This window comes from Conger conger, chromosome 7, assembly GCF_963514075.1.
Source record: "Conger conger chromosome 7, fConCon1.1, whole genome shotgun sequence".
Lineage (NCBI taxonomy): Eukaryota > Metazoa > Chordata > Actinopteri > Anguilliformes > Congridae > Conger > Conger conger.
In genome coordinates, this window is record NC_083766.1 from 30,039,957 (window position 1) to 30,058,225 (window position 18,269).

The window sequence follows — 18,269 nt, forward strand, 5'->3', positions numbered from 1 at the left end:
ACTGCCACTAAGTATACATGATTAATGACAGAGATATCTCCAGATGATGCTGAACTAATAAATTCTGTCTGGATGAGGACTCCAGACAGGCTGCAGTATTTTGAAATGCTGAACAGGGGATATTAGTTTTTGTTTCAAGCAGTGGGGAAAATATATAAATAGTAGCAATAATAAATTAGTTGCAGCTTTCTGCATTGACAGATTTGTTTACAATGAATAGAAAGTATCCCACAGAAATATTTATTCAGCGGCAGAATTCACCCAATAATTGCAATGAATTATGTAATTTATCTGACCTATTCAACCTATGCATTCACTGAAATGTCAAGGTTCTGGGTAGTAATGTGCTACCACTATTCTTATGAATAAAAATGCTTTTCTCCAAATTGATTTTTTAAAAGGAATATGTCGCTGTTAGTCGGTACTGTACCTTGATTTTTGGGGAGTGTATGTCCTCTTTACATACATAGGTACATCCCATTACTTTTTATTATAGACCAAAACATGTAGCAAAGGGACCCATCCAGAGATGTGTAGAAAGGAATCATTCATGTACTGCAAATGTAGCTTTCTCTACAGAGTAAGGCTATCCACCAACGACTTGGTATCCATTTATTTATTTTCTAAATTATCTTTTATTATTTCTCATCACTGCATCCCTCAGCACAGAGAAAACTGCATGCACAGTATGGGGGCTGCACTTGCCACACACCCTGGCAGGGATCACTGTTATTCTTTTTGCTAAGCTGGTATTGAGACCTACTGCTGTGAACTCCCACTAACCTGGGATCAGGCTGTACTGCTTCCTGCGTCCGGATATCCCCATTGCTTCCAACAAGACCACTTAAATGCCTGTGCTTCCTGAACAACTTTAAAATATAGATAATTTTCTTGTCATTGTCAGGTCACCTGTCAACCTGCCACTAGATGGACCCCAACCACTTTAGGAACTGTGGTCCTACTTGCTTTTCTGGAGTCATTTCAATCTGCAGGGACAATTAATAGGGAAAGACTTTTCATGCTTTATTTGGATAGATATGCCATAATAACAGTGATGATTGTAATTACTGCAGTGTTACTGCAGTATTTTGCAATATTTTAGACAATAGTTTTTTATTGCAGTATTTCTGCAGTTGATGCAGTTTCCCAACTTCATATGCAGTATTCATCATGAGCCTATTTGAACTGCATTACTGTATTGTACTACAGTAATCGGACGGACATATTGGACGAGTCTCCGTAAGCACTTCATAACCTGGTTTGGAGCTTCGTCATACAGCCAACATAACGAGGGAGGGTGAAATAATCATTACAAATGCACCTTAATGTTTTAATGGGGAAACTGCATTACTGAATACAGATTTGGCAGATTGGTTTCTCCATCAGTCTTACCTTGAATGTTTAAAATACTCTACACAAATAAATGCAAATGCAGCCCGTATTATCGTCTGCCATGCAAATACAGAAATGAACGTCAGTTTATAAAGAATGACAGTTGATATATCTCGCTGTACTCGTTCTAGATGTTAAGCATATCGGTGCCCTGCGTACCAACAGCACGATAGGCCTATGTTTACATAATTGAGTATGTGTAAGACTGAGCAAGTAAATAGAACTTTGATCGAACATCTGTGATGCATTACTTTAGAGTAATGTGGGAATTCCCGTGCGACCATGTTGGTTAGAGTGGTAAATGTCTAACCACTAAGCATGTTTGTTGCTACAACTGAAAACTGGAGGCGGAAGACTCAATAACAACCCCTAACGAACAATCTGTTTACAGCTTCACGGTCTACAGTGTCCTAGAATTAATGACTATTGTCAACCTGTTTGTATCACAACTGGTCCTATGAGTTTTTTTTTCTGCTACATCATGCATTGTACTGGTAATGATTTATGGTAGCTGTGTGACACCATCGCGACTTCTCATTGTGGACAAGCTCGTTCCAGTCATAGACGGTAGACCGTAGCTTCCACTCCACTCACTAGTCTTCATGCTGCTGTTCGCCGCCCGAAGGCGCTCTTAAGTGCACGAGATCATTCAAGATCATACACACAAACATGGCGACACGGCAGCCGCACAAGATGCCGTTCACTGGACTTTTTACGATATTTCTTTTAAATGCCATGGTTCCAGGCAGTTTTTCTACACTTCGGCTACACAAAGACGAGCGTTTCATTTTGCCGCAGAGCAGAGGTTTTTCAAGGGTGAACGCAGATCAACAAAATCTTGGAATGGGTCATGCGTTCCAAGGAGAGAGAGCGCGGAGAGCGGCATCGCAAACGCACCAGCACCGTAACCGCCGTAGCGAGTCAGACATACCGCCGCTCACGGTGTATGGAAAGGTAACGTTTTGTTCTTATCCGAGGTTAATTGCCGTTTAAAAACAATATTTTCCCTCCTTATGACTCGAGTTCAGATATCTTGCAGCGTTTCTACGATGATGAACCATAGCTAGTTGGTCAAAATAGCCAGTTATTGAATATGATAACGTTAGCTAGGTAGTCTAACGTTGCAGTTTCTGAACGTTGGCTTAACGTTAGCTGCATAATTTCTTAGCTATTCCACTCGCTCTAGCTAGCTAGTAAACTGCTAGCTAACGTTAAATGACTTGGAACACCGAGTAACGTACTTTGCTAACGCTCGCAGTTAGCTAACCCAGTCCGTAAGATATCTAAGTTAGCTATCATTAGACTAGTTCGTGGCGTTGCGTCTGTCAAACGACTAGAACTGGCTGCTTGTTAACATTGGCCACTGATGGCAGCCAGTTTAAATAAGCTAACTGGTATTCTAACTACCACCACTTAACGTTCGTTTTTAACTTTAACTTTGGTTTTTAACTTGGGTAAGTTGGTGCGTTAGCATGATGTTTAACGTTATTAGCTATGCACAGTTGCCATCTGAAGTTGTATTCGCTTGTCACTGTTGATGTTGGCTAGCTAGCTGGGATACATCTACTTGATGATAACTTCTAACCAGCTCACGTTACAAAGTTAACTTAACTAGTTAGCTAAAATTATTAGCTAGCTGGCCTTGGTTAGCATAAGTTGGCTGAATTCAAATATGTCGATGACTTGGCTCACGGAAAAAGACTGGCGAACTTCAATAATGGATCATTATGTGAACAACAAAAGATTAGGTGGAAAACTACTTATTTGGATGACTAACGTTAATTTAACATAGTCTAAAGTTAAGTCAGTGACTAACGTTAGATAGCTAACCAAGGATTTGCATCACACAGACTAGTTAATTTCCCAAACAATTGTTTTGCTCTGTCATCTTGTGGTTTTGGTGTTTTTCGGAACCGCAACAGCCAGATACATTGGCTATTATAGTTGCGTAATATCCTTTTGTGCTTGAAAGATATCAACTTGCACGATCTTAAGGACCTACACCCAAAACATGTAAACCACATTCGAATATGATTCCCTATTTTACAAGTTGAATTTGATCTCGGGCAAGGTAGCTATTCTCTGAAATTTGATATATCCTGTTGCCCTCCACCACGCCCCATGATGTTGATTCTAGTTTCACAACACAGCTGTTCTCGGTGTGACATTGTTTCATTTTTCTCTCTTCCCTCTCTCTTATTTGTGAATGTGTGACACTTTTATTTTTCCTTTCCTATTTATATTGCATCTAGCATAAATTGTAGGTTGCTTTCTGGAACATTGGGGGAAGTTTCTGAAGGAGCGGATTTACCGATTTTTCATAACGTGGATGCATGTTTCAGAGCACCTGCTTGCTGCGTCTTGTTACCCGTGTTATGCACCCGATCATTGTGACGTGGGGAACGTTTTCTTAGCTGTTAGGCCACTTAATGCCACTTGAGCATAATTTGAATACCACACCATATCTATGCTTTGTTGCTGACCACATGCATCCCGTTATGCTCATAGTAACTTAGGTTAATTTGCCATGTCACAAAGCATGCATCCCAAACGGGTTCCACAAACATGACAGTGACTTCAGTTTACTCCAGTGGCCTGCACAGTCCCCAGATCTTGATGCAATAGATCCCCTTTGGGATTAGGTGGAACAGGAGGTTTGCAGCATGAACGTGTGGCCGAAACTGTGATGCTATAAAATTGGCATGGATCAGGATCCTTAAGGAACGTTTCCAGCACTTTGTTGAATCCATGTCATAAAGGATACTAGCTCCTCCTCAGAACTAGATGGGTGTACCTAATATAGTGTTCATTGAATTAACCACATGCCAAAACTGTTCTGTTTTTCTTCCTGTAATATAATAAGTGATTGTAAGCTGTAATCATTTCTTTATAAATAGAGTAGTCATGGGATGTGGTAAATTGAATGAAGCTTTGTCTCACACCAGATAAAACATATTGTGGCAGCAGCAGTGGTGTGGAAAGCCCCTTTGCAATACTGGAATATTTATTATTATCAATTTTAAAAATGTAGCTATACTGTAAAATGCTTAGGGAACTGGATTTGTTGCAGGTTCAGTTCCCAGGGGGGTGTACTGTGAAGCAAGAATGCAGGTTTGGCGAGCTCACCTACACTCCAAGTTGCTTCAAATAGGGCTTGGATCACTCCTTGGAAAGGGGTGTCTCTCCTGGGTGTTCCTGTAGAACTCGGTGATGCTTTCGCTGGGTGCTGACGGTTTTAATCGGCTTGCTTTCTCTGTAGTTACACTATATGGCAGATATAGGTTAAATTCAAATGCTGCAAGCTTTTTGAACTGTGCTCTTCAGTATCTACTTCCCTTAACTCAATTATAGCATAAAAATACACTTTGGTGTGAGTTTAAGAATAAACTTCTTGGCTTCGGCATTTTTTAAATAGCCTATCTTGTTTCTAATGTAAGTTTCAGGAGCTCTAGAATGTGCGGCCTCGTTCCCCCTGCAGAAATAAACTGTAGGACAATTAGTGCGATTTTAGATTTATTTGTTTAAGAGTGGTAAGATGGCCTAAATAAGGTAAACTAATGAGTTTCATACAATTTGCCATTTTTGGCAACCCTTGTCCCTGGCTTTGTTGGCGGAAGCCATTTCCCTATGAGTGTTTTATGTTACAAGTGTCTGTGCATTATATCTGTTCATATTAGTTTCTTCCTCAGGTGAGAAGTATACCCATGCTGCGCTTCCATAAGCTCATTTTTACATACACCATACTTGCACAGGAACGCGCACAGCTCTTGGTTAACGGAGCCTGTCTTCACTTTGCAAATTGGCAACCACCTTTGTAGGACTGGTTAAGCCAGATTGCGGTTGTTTGGCTTTGTGAGGCCAGCTTAGGCAAAGAAACCCATGGGTATGTTAAGCTCCCTTTGTAGTACACCCCCCAGATGAGCTATGCCAATATACCCTTGAGCAAAGGTACTTAACCTGAATTGCCTCTGTAAATATCCAGCTAAAACTGATAAGAGCAGAAGTTACATGTTCAGGAAAATCCACCTTTAATAGTCCATGGGCATTGAAATCCTGTTCTCTGTCCTTTAAACCGAGCTGGTCTTTGGAAATTCTCTTTTAGCAGGGGTAGGGGAATTGTGTGTTTAGATTCAGAACAGAATTGCGAAAACGCAATTGACATCTGGGCTGATTTGTTGCTTGTTCCTTGGAAATCTTCCGTGTTGCTTTTTATACTTTCGGTTCTGCGAACAGGAAGCCGATTCTCTTGTGCTGATATTTGAGGTTGATAATGTTGTGCGATTTTAAAAAGCAAGCCTTGCCATTCTTGTTCAGTGGAGCAGTAGTGGGGACAGCAGTATGGTGCAGTGGTTAGGGAACTGGACTCGTTGTTCTGAGGCCACGCGTCTCATTCCCGCTGGGGTGCGACCGCTTGCACCCCTGAGGAAACCGTTTAACCCAAATTGCTTCAGTAAGCCGGTTAAAGTGTTGTATATAAGAATGCAAGCTATGTATGTCATGCTGCGTAAGAGTGTAGACCGGTAAAGCAATACAAGACCACTTTTGAAGGCCTTCTGTGAAGACGCTTGATTGATTGTTTGTGCAGAAGTGGGGATTAGACACTTTTGAGACCTATTCAGTACAGAAATGTATGAAATATTAATATAAAAACTACACTCGCAAAGGAGATGCCATATCAAGCAAAAAATGAACTGTATGCAGTTCAGTAACCAGCATGTTCATGAGTGCCTTCAGTTAAGTCCTCACAGTATGTGACGCAAACACAATTTGTGGTTTTAGTGGCCCTGATAATTCTAGCAGATGCAGACTTGAAAGCTGTTTGAAGACATCTGCTCCCTTGACACATTTAAGCACATGTTTGCAATCAATAATTCAAGTTTGTGGTGAAGATTAACCTTTATTTTCACACCTTCATTTTCGAAATGTCTTCCATGTTGGGTAGTCTTGTCTATTCTGTACTTTTTAAAATTTATTTATTTATTTTCTTTTCTTCTCCATTAGTGATGGGAATGGGGGCAAACTGACCAAGGCAGTGAAAGCTAGAGGCCCAAATGTAGCCTAATTTTCAATATCTTTAAGATGAAACATACAATGTTTGCCTTTTTACAGCTTCTTGCTTGTCTAGTTTTTTGTATGGTCATTAATTAACCAGCAGTGTTTGTATACAAACAAATCCATTTTAAAACAGATTATCATGTGGACATCCTGTGTTGGGTTGAAAACACACACACACACACATGCATACACATGCCTCTGCTCATACACACAGTGTACAGCTTACTCGCTGTGCCACTCAGTTTATGCTGGATGTCTCTCTCTCCTCTCTCACACCAAAATAGCTGAGCTCTCACCAAACCGGTTTGTCTGAAGTTGAATCGCTGTCAGGGAAATGCTGCTTTTTTGGCTTTAAAACTTTTTTTGACCTAATGTGGAATTATCATAGCATGTGTCCCAGGATCAGTCAGCCTTATCCTTGGCTGTTGAAACGAGCATGACTGAACAAACAGCATACAGATTGAGCCTTTGCAATATCAGCGCCTGTCAAATGTACTGAAGTGTGCGTATTTGAGTGATTTGCACCAAATGCTTGCGTTTATGCATATCCCGTGTCTGTGTGTCTGTGTGTCTGTGTGTCTGTGTGTCTGTGTCTGTGTCTGTGTCTGTGTCTGTGTCTGTGTCTGTGTCTGTGTCTGTGTCTGTGTGTGTGTGTGTGTGTGTGTGTGTGTGTTTTCTCCATTCTGATTGAGGCCAGTTCCCATCTGCTTGTGTACAGTTCAGCCTGCGTATGGTTTGGTCAACAGGTACAGAAGGTACCGGATCCGACAGAACCGGTTACGCAAATACTTGTGCCAACAACATTGTGACTTCGCCAAATAAATATTTAAATATACTATATTTAGGAATAAATATGTGTATATAAATATGACCCCCCTCCCCCACTACACCCCTTTGAGGAAATTCCGATTTCATTGGCCAGGAGTAACCTAAAAAGCTCTTTATCAGCTAGTGTGATTCTTTCAGTTATGTGCCTGTGGTAATAGTCCTGGCTCGCCCCTGTCTGAAGGTGACTCCACTGTCCTGAAAGTTCTTTAGAACCACGGGCTGCTATCACAAAGCAGGACAGGTGCGATGGCTGGGTAATTGCACTAAGAGGTGGGTGATGGCAATAAAAGTGCAAACCCAAAGACATCCCAAATGTGCAACATGGAATGAAGTCAAAGGGAACAGCTAACTGCTTTATGATATAGACCTCAATTTGCAAACAAATTTTTATTTTTTATCATTATACCCCCCCCCCCCCATAATTGGCAGTCTTTTTTTATACAGGCAATCTGAAGTGGCCCTGTCAGTCCGATGTGGGAACTTTTTATTCTTATTTGGGCCCCCATTTGTACATGCTTAAAATCCACCTTGCCACATGTCTTGTGTCTTGCTTGCCCATGTGCTTAAATCTAATTTGTGTGGATGGTTACCAAAAAAGATCGGATTTGAAAACCAAGTCCGATTTGAGCGTTGAGGCGCATTGTCTAAGCAAAGGTTTTAGGAGCAGCCCGACATGGCCGCGGACGGTGGCAGACCCTTTTCATTCGCCTGCCTTCCCTAAAACACACGGCGACTGGACTGAAATGCCCCGCGCTCTGGCTGAACGCTCTGAAATCTGGCGACCTGCGCTAATCTGCCTTGTGCATATTTCAGTCTCAGCCCTGGCCTTTTCTTTTCCAGCGCAGATACGGAGGAGCGGGGAGGCTCCACTGTGAACTCTGGGCTGGTTCCTGGCTCTCGCTTATCATGTCTGCGGCAGTGTGATAGCGGCTGCAGCCCAGACGGACTCTGTCCTTCTGGAGAGACGGCAAGAGAGTGAGAGACAGAAAAGCCGTAGGATATTTTACAATGTAGAACCTTCTCAGTTTTTTTGGGGGGTATCTGGTTATCTGCTGTTATTCCCAGACTCTCACCCCATAGGCCCCTATGTCAGGCATATAAACCTTTTTTAAACGGTGACGACTGTGTGTCTAATAAAGCCACTATCGCAGTCCGGGCAGGCTGATAAACCACCGCGCTGTGAGCTACAGCTGAATTTGGGTGGTTTTTGTGACCTTTTTTTAATTGGCTCAGACTGATTTGTTTTTCATAAGTTGTGCAGTAACTACCTGTGCTCATGAGCCTGTATTCTTAATTAAATTTGTTGTGAGTGGACTGTATTCTACCAGCTGTGTGAACCATTTGCTATTAACATATTGAAGTAATATTTGAGGTGAAAGTCTTTAGTGGCCAAATATGTCATGCAATAGGGCTAAATTTAATTGATTTTCATATGCTAATATAAAGCTGAGAATCAGTTGGGGCTCATTTTTTAGCCCTGTTTGTTCCTTTACTTACTTGTATAATGCTAGAGTGTGTTTAAATACATTAATCAGGTATAAAAAAAGCCTATGTAATGCACCCTGCATAATGAGCTCTGTGTTCTGCCTGCAGAACCACGCAGCTCCGCTGAAGCCGTAGTTAATAAATTGTTCACTGTCCTTCCCCTTCTCGAAAGAGTGTCAGGGCCGGAGGCACCACCCCTCGCGTTTCCCGAGCTGCCAAAGCTCACCACAGTCCCGGCGTTAACCATTGAGAATATGAGCATCACGGCCGTTATTGCATGAGACTGCATGGCAGTCACATTGGCTCTGCCTGGCGTACACGCTGAGCCCCGCCCCGGGATATCACAGCACGCTTGTGATTACGGGCCCCAGCGTTTGTGATTATTAAGAAATACGTTCACTGAGCACTGAGTATTTAGTCGACTTATTTTTTTGACCTATTGGTCTTCTGCTGTTGTCGTCTATCCACTTAGAGGTTTGACGTTTTGTGTGTTCAGAGATGCATACCACTGTTGTATTGTGTGGTTATTTGCATTACTGTCACCTTCCTGTCAGCTTTGACCAGTCTGGCCTCTCTCATAAATGACATGTTTTGAAAAATAGCTGCTCACTGGATGTTTTTTGTTTTTCACACCATCCTATTGAAAAATACAAATGGCCATTTTCTCCTTTTCACATTTTGGATGGATGGATGGACATTTTGTGACAGGGGCCAGTTTATAAATCACTGCACTCTAGAGCCTGTTACCATTCACTTTGCTGGAGATTGACGGCACTTCTAGAGAAAGAGGAAGGGAAGGTCTTTCTTATTTTAGTCATCTGTCCCCCTTTTTTTTAGCATTCCTGGAATTTTAGAATGCATGCACAAAAAGAAAAAAGTTTTTTTTGTGTTATCCTTAATCCTTTTTTAAGTTTCATCATTCTGCCGTACAGTTTAGACATTTTTGTGGTTTAATTGGCGAACAAACTCCTTCAGGGTTTCTGCCAGGTAAACAGTTTAATGATGAGACGATTTAGTTTGAATGCTAACGTGCTAAGAGCTGGCCTCATTAGCGGGAAAAATAATCAAAAAAAAATAATCTGAGCTGAAAGCGCGCCCCTGGCCTGGCCACAGGACGGCACCCTGCGCTACGCTGAGTTTCCTCTCTTTGCCAGCACCAGCTGAGGACGCGCTGTCGTGCACGTAGTTACGGAATGGCGGTCAGCTTCTGCCGTTTCCCGGTACGAAAGCCGCAGCCCTGCCGGTGCGCCGAGCCCTGCCGTGCCCTGGTGAGGCGTCTGCAGAGCAGCGCTTCAACTCTACACCGCCAGAGATGGTTGAGATCAGCCGCTGTTCCCCTTTTTCTACACTGAAATGGCACGTTAAACAATGCTGGTGTGATTTTATTCATTTACTTCCCTCTGTCCTCTGTGATCTGCGTCATTGCGGGCGGAAGGGATGCACTTCCTCTTTGGCGGGAAGTGTAGGCTATGTTTCTTTTTGAGGTCATCGATGCACTTATTTGGAAGATTGTGCAACTGTTTGTTTTGTAATGATGGGGGCAGCGCTAGGTAACAATGCAAATTGTCTACAGAATTAGGGATACCTCTTGGGGAATGTCCTGGTAGTATGAAAGTTGCTGTGACATTTGAGATGCATGGTTAAACATCTGTAAGAGTCTTTCTGAACCAGAACTGAGGCATGATTAGCCATAGGATAGGGTGGTTTGACATTGAATGTTAAATGATTGGATTATTTCATTGGGCTAGCAATGTCATACTGAAAAATGAAGTGTTAAATAACCTGAAGTGAGTCTCCATGTGTGTGTACCTACCAATAATTTAACATTTTTATTTTCCTACAATCATTTTGTCCAGATAATTTCAGTTATGGCTGAACAGTTTACCAGATTATTTTAATGGGATTAAATCTAATACTTGATGAAAATGCTTTCGCGCAGACACACACACACACACACATAAACATACACTGAGGCACCATAGCATGTCTGAATATCCTGCCTTCTCCTGGTCTGGGTGTGTGCTGAATCTGCAGGTTGTCTGGGCTGTTCACGGAAGACCAGGACGGGAGAGTGATGTCTTCTCTCAGTCCCCCAGTTACGGAGGAGAAATGAGAGCCATGTTCCCTCAAACCTCATCACGGCAAACTGCTCTCCCAGCGCCATTTCACTCATTTCACTATACAACACTGTAAATGAGTATCATTATCGCAATTACTCTGGGAGGAGGAGGAGAGGAGAGGAGAGGAGAGGAGAGGAGAGGAGAGGAGAGGAGAGGAGGGATTGACTATCAACAGGCTCAAAGCCCAAATGAACTGAAATGAATGTTTGGAACTGCTTGGCAATTGGACTGCGCTCGTCTTTGGAATCGGAACCTTGTGGCTTGGTATCAGCGCTGCAGCGATGATGTAATGGCTCTGGGCTGTGTGACATGCGCCTGTGGAGCGATGCCATTGGCTCAGCCCTTTCTGCTGATGATGAATAACACATGAGAGCGCCATGGCAGGCTATGCCCAGGCTCCGCTTCCCTCTCTCTGCAGACGCACTGGAGAGTAGAGGCAGTCATTTCACTAATTTCCCTCCCTCAGACAGGATTAAGAGCCGAGGGAGAGGGAGAGAGACTGGGGAAGGAGGAGGGAAGAGAAATGGTTGAGAGGGGAAAGCGAGGGAGAGCGATGGAGAGAGAGAAAAAGGGATGGGGTGCAGGCAGAGAGAAATGGAGAGAATGCAGTCTATCTGCTGATAGATCAGATAAAGCCATGGTCAGTGAGGTTATGAAAAGACGTGGAAAGATTAATCGGTTAATTGCTTCACCATGATGAATGGGCCCATTTGCTTCCGAATTTACTAATCTTCCTTAATATGCCATTGCTGTTTTCTTGGGTATTACAGAGCTGGTTTTAGACTCAAGGCAAACGCACACCCATGCAAACAAAATCCCCGTTTAACAATGCTGCTCTGTCTTCCCAAACAGGTTTGACAGCATTATCTTGGCATACCTCTCTATACACCAATCCCATGGTTCCCTCCAGGCCAGGTGCATGGGCCTGATCAAGTAAATAAATATAAATCTTATTTTTAAATCCATTTTGTCTTCTGAGAGAATCATTTGTTGTGGGATAGCAGACGTGAAGAAAGGGAAGCCTCAGCACAGCTCTGTAGTTCAGGCATTTGCTTTGTTAAAGCCTTACTGTCCTTCAGTCCCTTTTTTAACACTGTTAAAAGAGACTCTCTTGCTCAGCTTCAATTGTGCTTTTTAGTGGCGTCTCTATCGGCATTAATGAGCCTTGCTAGCAAGCAGCTAGCTATGTGCAAATAACTGCTTCTGTTGGACAGGTCTGTTGGTACCGTGTGGGTTGGTGAGTGGTGTTAAAAACGCTGGTGTTGAACTCTTCACTCCAAGCCCCCATCCCGCCATAAAAGCCTTGCTGGACGATGTGTGTTACCACCCTGACAAAAGGGAGACAACACAGCAAGGTATATCTAAACACGTAATTTATTAAGTTCAAGAAAAAGCAACGCGTCACTTGACACTTAAGCAACCGTTACTAGGAGACACACATATCTAGAGTCTAGTTGTATCCTGACTGCACCCTCTGCTGAATCTTCTGAATCCATTCACTACAATGTGGAAAGGGGGAGGCCTTATGCCAAGGGTGACGTAATGACTTATACCGAGTAAATGGATAAATTATTTTGCCATATTAGATGACGGACCTGCATAGAATGAGTTAACATTTAAGATGGCCGCCCTCCTTGTCTGTTCTGTTGAGCTCTGGGTCGCCTGCCCCGGGCTATCCCAGCCCAGCAGCGCTCTTCTCCCAGGGGTGCAGACGAGACCTTGCGTTTGTGCTGGCTGTGGCGCCGGGATGTTTGTTTGCGGCCTCGGAGAGAATTTTGGTCTTATCGCTGGCATCTCAGAGGAAGACATCGCACTTCCTCTCGGTCCTGCTTGTCGCCACCTGAAGTTTTAGCCAGCATGGGCGGATTCATCAAGCAGATGTGAGCCTGAATGCCGCTCTCTCGCTGGGGGGTTTACGTCATTAGAAGTGCTGGTGATTTGGGTCTGTTTTAATGATCATTTTTATGGTTTTAAAAATGGACCCCCCTGTGGCGGGGAGGCGGCAAGTGCGCCTGGTTCTTAATTCCAGCTCATTTAACGTCTTATTGTCTTATTTGAAATCATTAATTGGATCAAAAGTCAAAAGGCCGGTTAGTTCTCCTTTAAACATTCAGTCTCGCTAACTGGATTCTAGAAGAAGAAGAAGAAGAAGAAGAAGAAGAAGAAGAAGAAGAAGAAGAAGAAGAAGAAGAAGAAGAAGAAGAAGAAGAAGAAGAAGAAGAAGAAGAAGAAGAAGAAGAAGAAGAAGAAGAAGAAGAAGAAGAAGAAGAAGAAGAAGAAGAAGAAGAAGAAGAAGAAGAAGAACGACTGGAAGCGAAACTTCCTCATTCTCCCCCTGGCCTGCTATTGCGCTTAATGTTGCATAATGCTTCAGCAGTAGGACTTGACACTCGCGCAGTGAGACGATCACTCGCAACACTGATGACTTGATGTCGGCTCTATTCTTTGCCTAAACCTGTACACTTTTGTGAGCTGCTCTGGATAAGAGGGATACAAGCATCTGCTACGCGTCTAAATGTTTTAATGTACTGTAGGGGGTGATTAGGTGGTCAGATGTAGCCTTTTTTATTTTATTTTATTACTAGTTTTTTTTCTGGAGGGGGGTTTTCACAAAGATACAACATTCAGGTCAGGGTGTGTGGTTAGGATATAGCTTTGGATATGTACATAGGATATGTTTGTTTTTATAGGTCTCCCGGGCCATGGCATGTAGCATGAAGCATTTCAAAGAAGGGCTTCTGATCAAGGATACATTTTCCCCCCATCATATCATTACTCAGTTTTATTCATTATTCAGTAAGGTAGACCATTAGCCATGAACTTCGATGAAGTGCATTTGCATGCTCCTAGTACTGATGTGCAAACAGCTTCCCCTGTCATATCCCTACCTTATTAATTATGAGGTGGACTATTAGCCGTACACTTCTGATCAGTGTACTTGCATGCTGGGATTTGTAGGAATTGGCAAATGTCTACATTTAGGGAGGCTACCCAATCAATACCAAGCGTCCCAGACCTCTTCCTTTCCTCATGGTCAGTGAGTTCTTTGATATTGCTCTGCTGTTGGCCAATACACTGAACAGCTTGAGAGGATTGGCACAGAAATGCTATAGCTGTTTAAAATGGCTACTCTGGGAGAAGAAAGGGCCTTACATATTTCCTTGTTAACAAGGGGTCATCTGACACCTTTCGAAACTTGGTTGAAGAATTTCTACTAATTCTTTTCCTTTTTTTTTTTTTTGGATCTGTTTTATGACGGATTGCTTTGATGGATTTTTGTGTTTTTTAGTTCCGGGCAGGGTCTTGCAATGCGTCAGACACTGAAGATGTGCCATAGTTGCTTCTGTTGGCACCTACAACCCACACTTCAATTCCTGGCATTTTGTGCTGCATAGCACAGTGACCAGATATTTTTCTGCTGCATAGCACAGCGACTAAACTATCCTCAATATTCTTCTTTTTTTTTCACACCCAAATTAGGGTGGGCATGTTCAATTCCCACCCTAATTTGGAATATCCGTTTGACTGTTTGTAGCCCTGTTATTGTGCGATATCCGCAGCCAAGTCGGGAAAGTGATTGCCATCAGCGGTTCTCCTCCGAAACTTGGCGTCAGCAGCCTTCTGCGTTTCACACCGGAGCGCACAGCCAAGCTCGTGTAGAGCTGAGTCACAGGAGGACCTTTCAGATTTTTTTCACAGGCACCGCAGTAGCCCGTACGTTGAGCTCGGAAGCGATAAAATGGGGACCCGTAAACGCCTGAACCCTCCCGTACCCTGGGCAATGCGAGCTCCAGTTGTGCGTCGCCCCATGGAGCTTCCGGCCCCAGTTGGCCCTGGCATGGTCTGGTGTCTCGCCACCATGCGCCTCAGCGAGGTGCCTTAACCAAACGTGCCACCTATTTCATTTGATCTTTTTGAGAATGTGAGGCAGAATTGAAGAGGGCTTTGCTGTGGAATGGGGAAGGGGTGGTTGGGGCTAGATGGGGTTTAATTGTGTTTTTTTAATGGCTTAATGGCTCTATCACTTCCTCTATTTAGCTGTGGCATTTCCTCTGTGTTGCCTACAGCAGGCAGCTTCAAAGTAGTGCGACTGGAGCTTTTATAGCAGAGACATGGCCTTTCCACCCGTGCAGCTTCAGAGGGGGCTGTCTGTAGCAGCCCTGCTAAGGTGGGTCTGAGTCAGTCATCAGACTCCTTTAAAGGATGCTTCACTTCCTGGGTTTTTTTATATTTCAGTTTCACAGAATGCTTTTATTTAGCACTAACACATTTTATGATTTCCAGTGACTGAAAAGCAGCTTGAAAATTGACGGTACATTTCCACAGGGTGTGCATGGGACCAGATTCATATAGCATTTATTCATAACTATGAGCAGAAATATCGGTGTTAATATTGTGTCGTATTTTTTTAATTTCACTTTTCAGTGCAAGTTCTGCAGTGTGGTAATGTTGATACAGGAAGCTGCATCAGGTTGCATACCCCATGTAGGAAATGGTTACAAACTTGTGATTAAAAGATGTTTTCTTAAGAAATGATCAGGTCATGTATGCGCGTACAACCGCCGGAGGCACAAAATCATTACACAAGCTGCTTTGGAGTGCATTTTATTGCCTTCGACCACAAACCCTGAATGCTCCCCTACCAGCCGTTAAAAGCCTGCAAGTCATCAGAAACTTCTCTAAGTATCCAAAATCTCCTTCAGTGCAGGCGTACGCTGTGGGCAGATGAGAAAACGTACACTAAAAGGAAACTATATGAGAGAAGCTATCGTTACAGTTCTTAGCCTATGTCTGCTTGCAGCAGCACTCCCGCCTGGGCCCGAGCTGGGGTCAGAACAGCATGTGCTGCTGATGGGGAAGCTGTTGCTGGGAGTGTGTTGCTCTCGCTGGCAGTTTGGCGGTGCTGTTCTGGTGCCGGTGTGAGCTCAGGATCCCGGGGCAGCCCAGTCGTCTGGGTGATTTATTTGTGTTCTACACGGTCAAAACACAGGCCCAGCTCTTATTACATTACATGAGCTAACATGAACCTCCAACCTTCCTGGGGGGGGGGGTATTGTGGATCTTACAGTGGATTTGAAGGCCAGTCTCTGGACCTATAATGAGGTCAGGTACATGAGCTGCCAATCAGCTGATCAGATATGGGCCTTGTGTGTTTTGCACTAGGGCCGGGTGGTTAACCACACTGATAACGATCAAGTGTTTTTGAGTGGAATGTCATACTGGTTTCCTGAGGTCTTTCACCTCATGCTGTTGTAAACATCTTGAAATAGAAGTTCTTCCACTGGAATATACATCACCACTGATCTTGATTGGTCATTTCAACCAGCCAACCAGCAGAAAGTTCTTATGGCTTCCTTGCGATTAATAACCCAATAAATGCCTATAAAGTGTTATTCATAAATCAGTAATAACGCTCTCTCCTGGCGTCTCAGGTAGAGAGATGAACGTCCTCTTCAGAGATGTTTTAACTGGTGCTCTTTGCCATGAACACACATCAAGAGCTGCTGCACTGTGACAGGTGAAAATATTCAGCACTAAAGGCACACATTACTGTCACCTGGAGGCTTTTAGCGCATGAAAAACCAGCCTTCCCTGATTACCCAGGATGAATAATTTCCTGATACATTCTGAGAGAAGCCTTTCTTCTCTCTGAAAGCCTGTTGGGGGAAGTCCCTCCTGCAGAGCGGTGTATTATAAGTAGGGTTTGGAGCCATGGTTCAGGTGGGGCCGTTCTGCCAAGCGGAGGTGAGAACATGGCATGTTTATTTTCGTTTGCCGGGACTCGGCCAGGTGGCGTCGAGCCCTGCCATAATCTGTCAACGCGAGAGTCCCGCTGTGTCGCGGTGTCAGCCAGGGCTGCCCATGGCACGCCTGCCGGGGTGGAAGGGGAGTATGGGTAAGCGCACAGGGCACAGTGGGAGGGCTGGTGGGGAGGGCACGGATCGGTGGGAGAGATATTTAGACTGTAATATGGTTCTACACCACACGCGCAAATGTGCATGGATACATGCACTCTCTTCCAAGAGAGCGTGACACTAGCAGTTTGGGGCTAGCCGGCTCTAATAGAGGTACAGCTTACGTTAGTCAGGAATGCCTTTAGACAGTGTTGTCTGTGTGTATTAAAACAATGTCTGCCTGGTCATGTGGAGACCAGAGTTCCTTTGAACAACAGGTGCACCACCGCTCCAGGAATAAGGAGTGCTGCTACTGCTACTGCGCATGCATCTTTGCATCAAACTGTAGTACGCACGTTTTATTCTGGGCCTCTCAATTGTGCCAAACATTCAGCGCAAGTGCCTAGCGCTTGTGTTGCATTTCCAATTCCATGTAAAGGAAATCTTTATTGACAGTAATAGTCGGCACATTAATGACAGTTGTCGAGAAGTAGGAGCAGCCATGACGTGGCTGGTTAAGTTGAATGTCAATTATATTTCATGTATCGGTCAGTGTGTCTCCGTGCTGTTAGTGTGCTGCCTTTGTTTCTGTGGGGTTGTCGGGCAGGTTTCAGGCGTGTACCGGCACAGACTTCCCTCATATGGGCAGACCTGGGGTTATTTACCACTTTAAACAAGTTCTGCCTTCTATGCCTGAAGGTGATTAGGCTAACAGTTACAGGAATTATTTGTTCATCAGGAAATGAGGGGCTGAGTCAGGATATAGAATTTCTTTAAAGCGGTAAATATGTCTGGGGGCCACTAGTACTGTTTTTCTGCTCAGTATTCCCTCCTGCAATAAGCACTCAAAAGTAGCTCTTCATCTTACCCATGTCCTCCACTTGAGACATAGCTGATTGTCCATTTCCTAACGAATCAGAACACTGATTCTCTGGTGTGCATGAGATGAAAGGTCTCTCTGTAAAACCTGTCTGTGTCGAGCCATAGCCAGGTCATCACAAGAATCATTTCAACTGTCCCTCTCCTACTGTCTTGCTTCTTTTGCATGTAGCAGCAGTGTAGTATATTTGTAAGTGAACCAGGTTTGAAACTCAAGATGCCGTTGCCCGTTGTGTGATGGGGTGGTCCTCCAGGTCAGTGTGTGCTGGCTTTTGTTGTTACTCAGCACTTAACCGTGTCATTAACTGCTTTAATTGATCAGTTAACTGGCCTCGCCTGGTTTCTTGGGTCTGAATAGGCTGCTGATATTAAGGTGAGCCCCGCGGCTCTCCGGGGCCAGGAGTAAGGACCGCTGCTGTAATGCACAGATGAGACTGTGACCCTAACTTTGCTTTCTTCCCTTTCTTTTTGCAGGCGGAGCTGCAGGACTCCCACAACCAGATGGTGGTGCACTGGGCCGGGGAGAAGAGCAACGTGATCGTGGCGCTGGCCAGGGACCGCAGTGCAGCGCAGGGACCCAGAAGCAGCGATGTGAGTCTCCCGGCCGCGGTGGCTC

The 18,269-nt window shown here is 44.0% G+C and overlaps 1 protein-coding gene across 1 annotated transcript in view; it reads left to right on the forward strand.

Moving 5' to 3' along the window:
- Window positions 1–1,758: 1,758 nt before the first annotated feature.
- The window catches only part of LOC133132312 (sortilin-related receptor-like), a 64,941-nt gene continuing 48,430 nt past the window's right edge, over window positions 1,759–18,269 (forward strand). Inside the window, exons 1-2 of the mRNA XM_061247652.1 lie at window positions 1,759–2,346; window positions 18,128–18,244. Coding sequence (XP_061103636.1) covers window positions 2,062–2,346; window positions 18,128–18,244 — 402 coding nt within the window. The 5' untranslated portion in view covers window positions 1,759–2,061. The remainder of the gene's footprint in view (window positions 2,347–18,127; window positions 18,245–18,269) is intronic.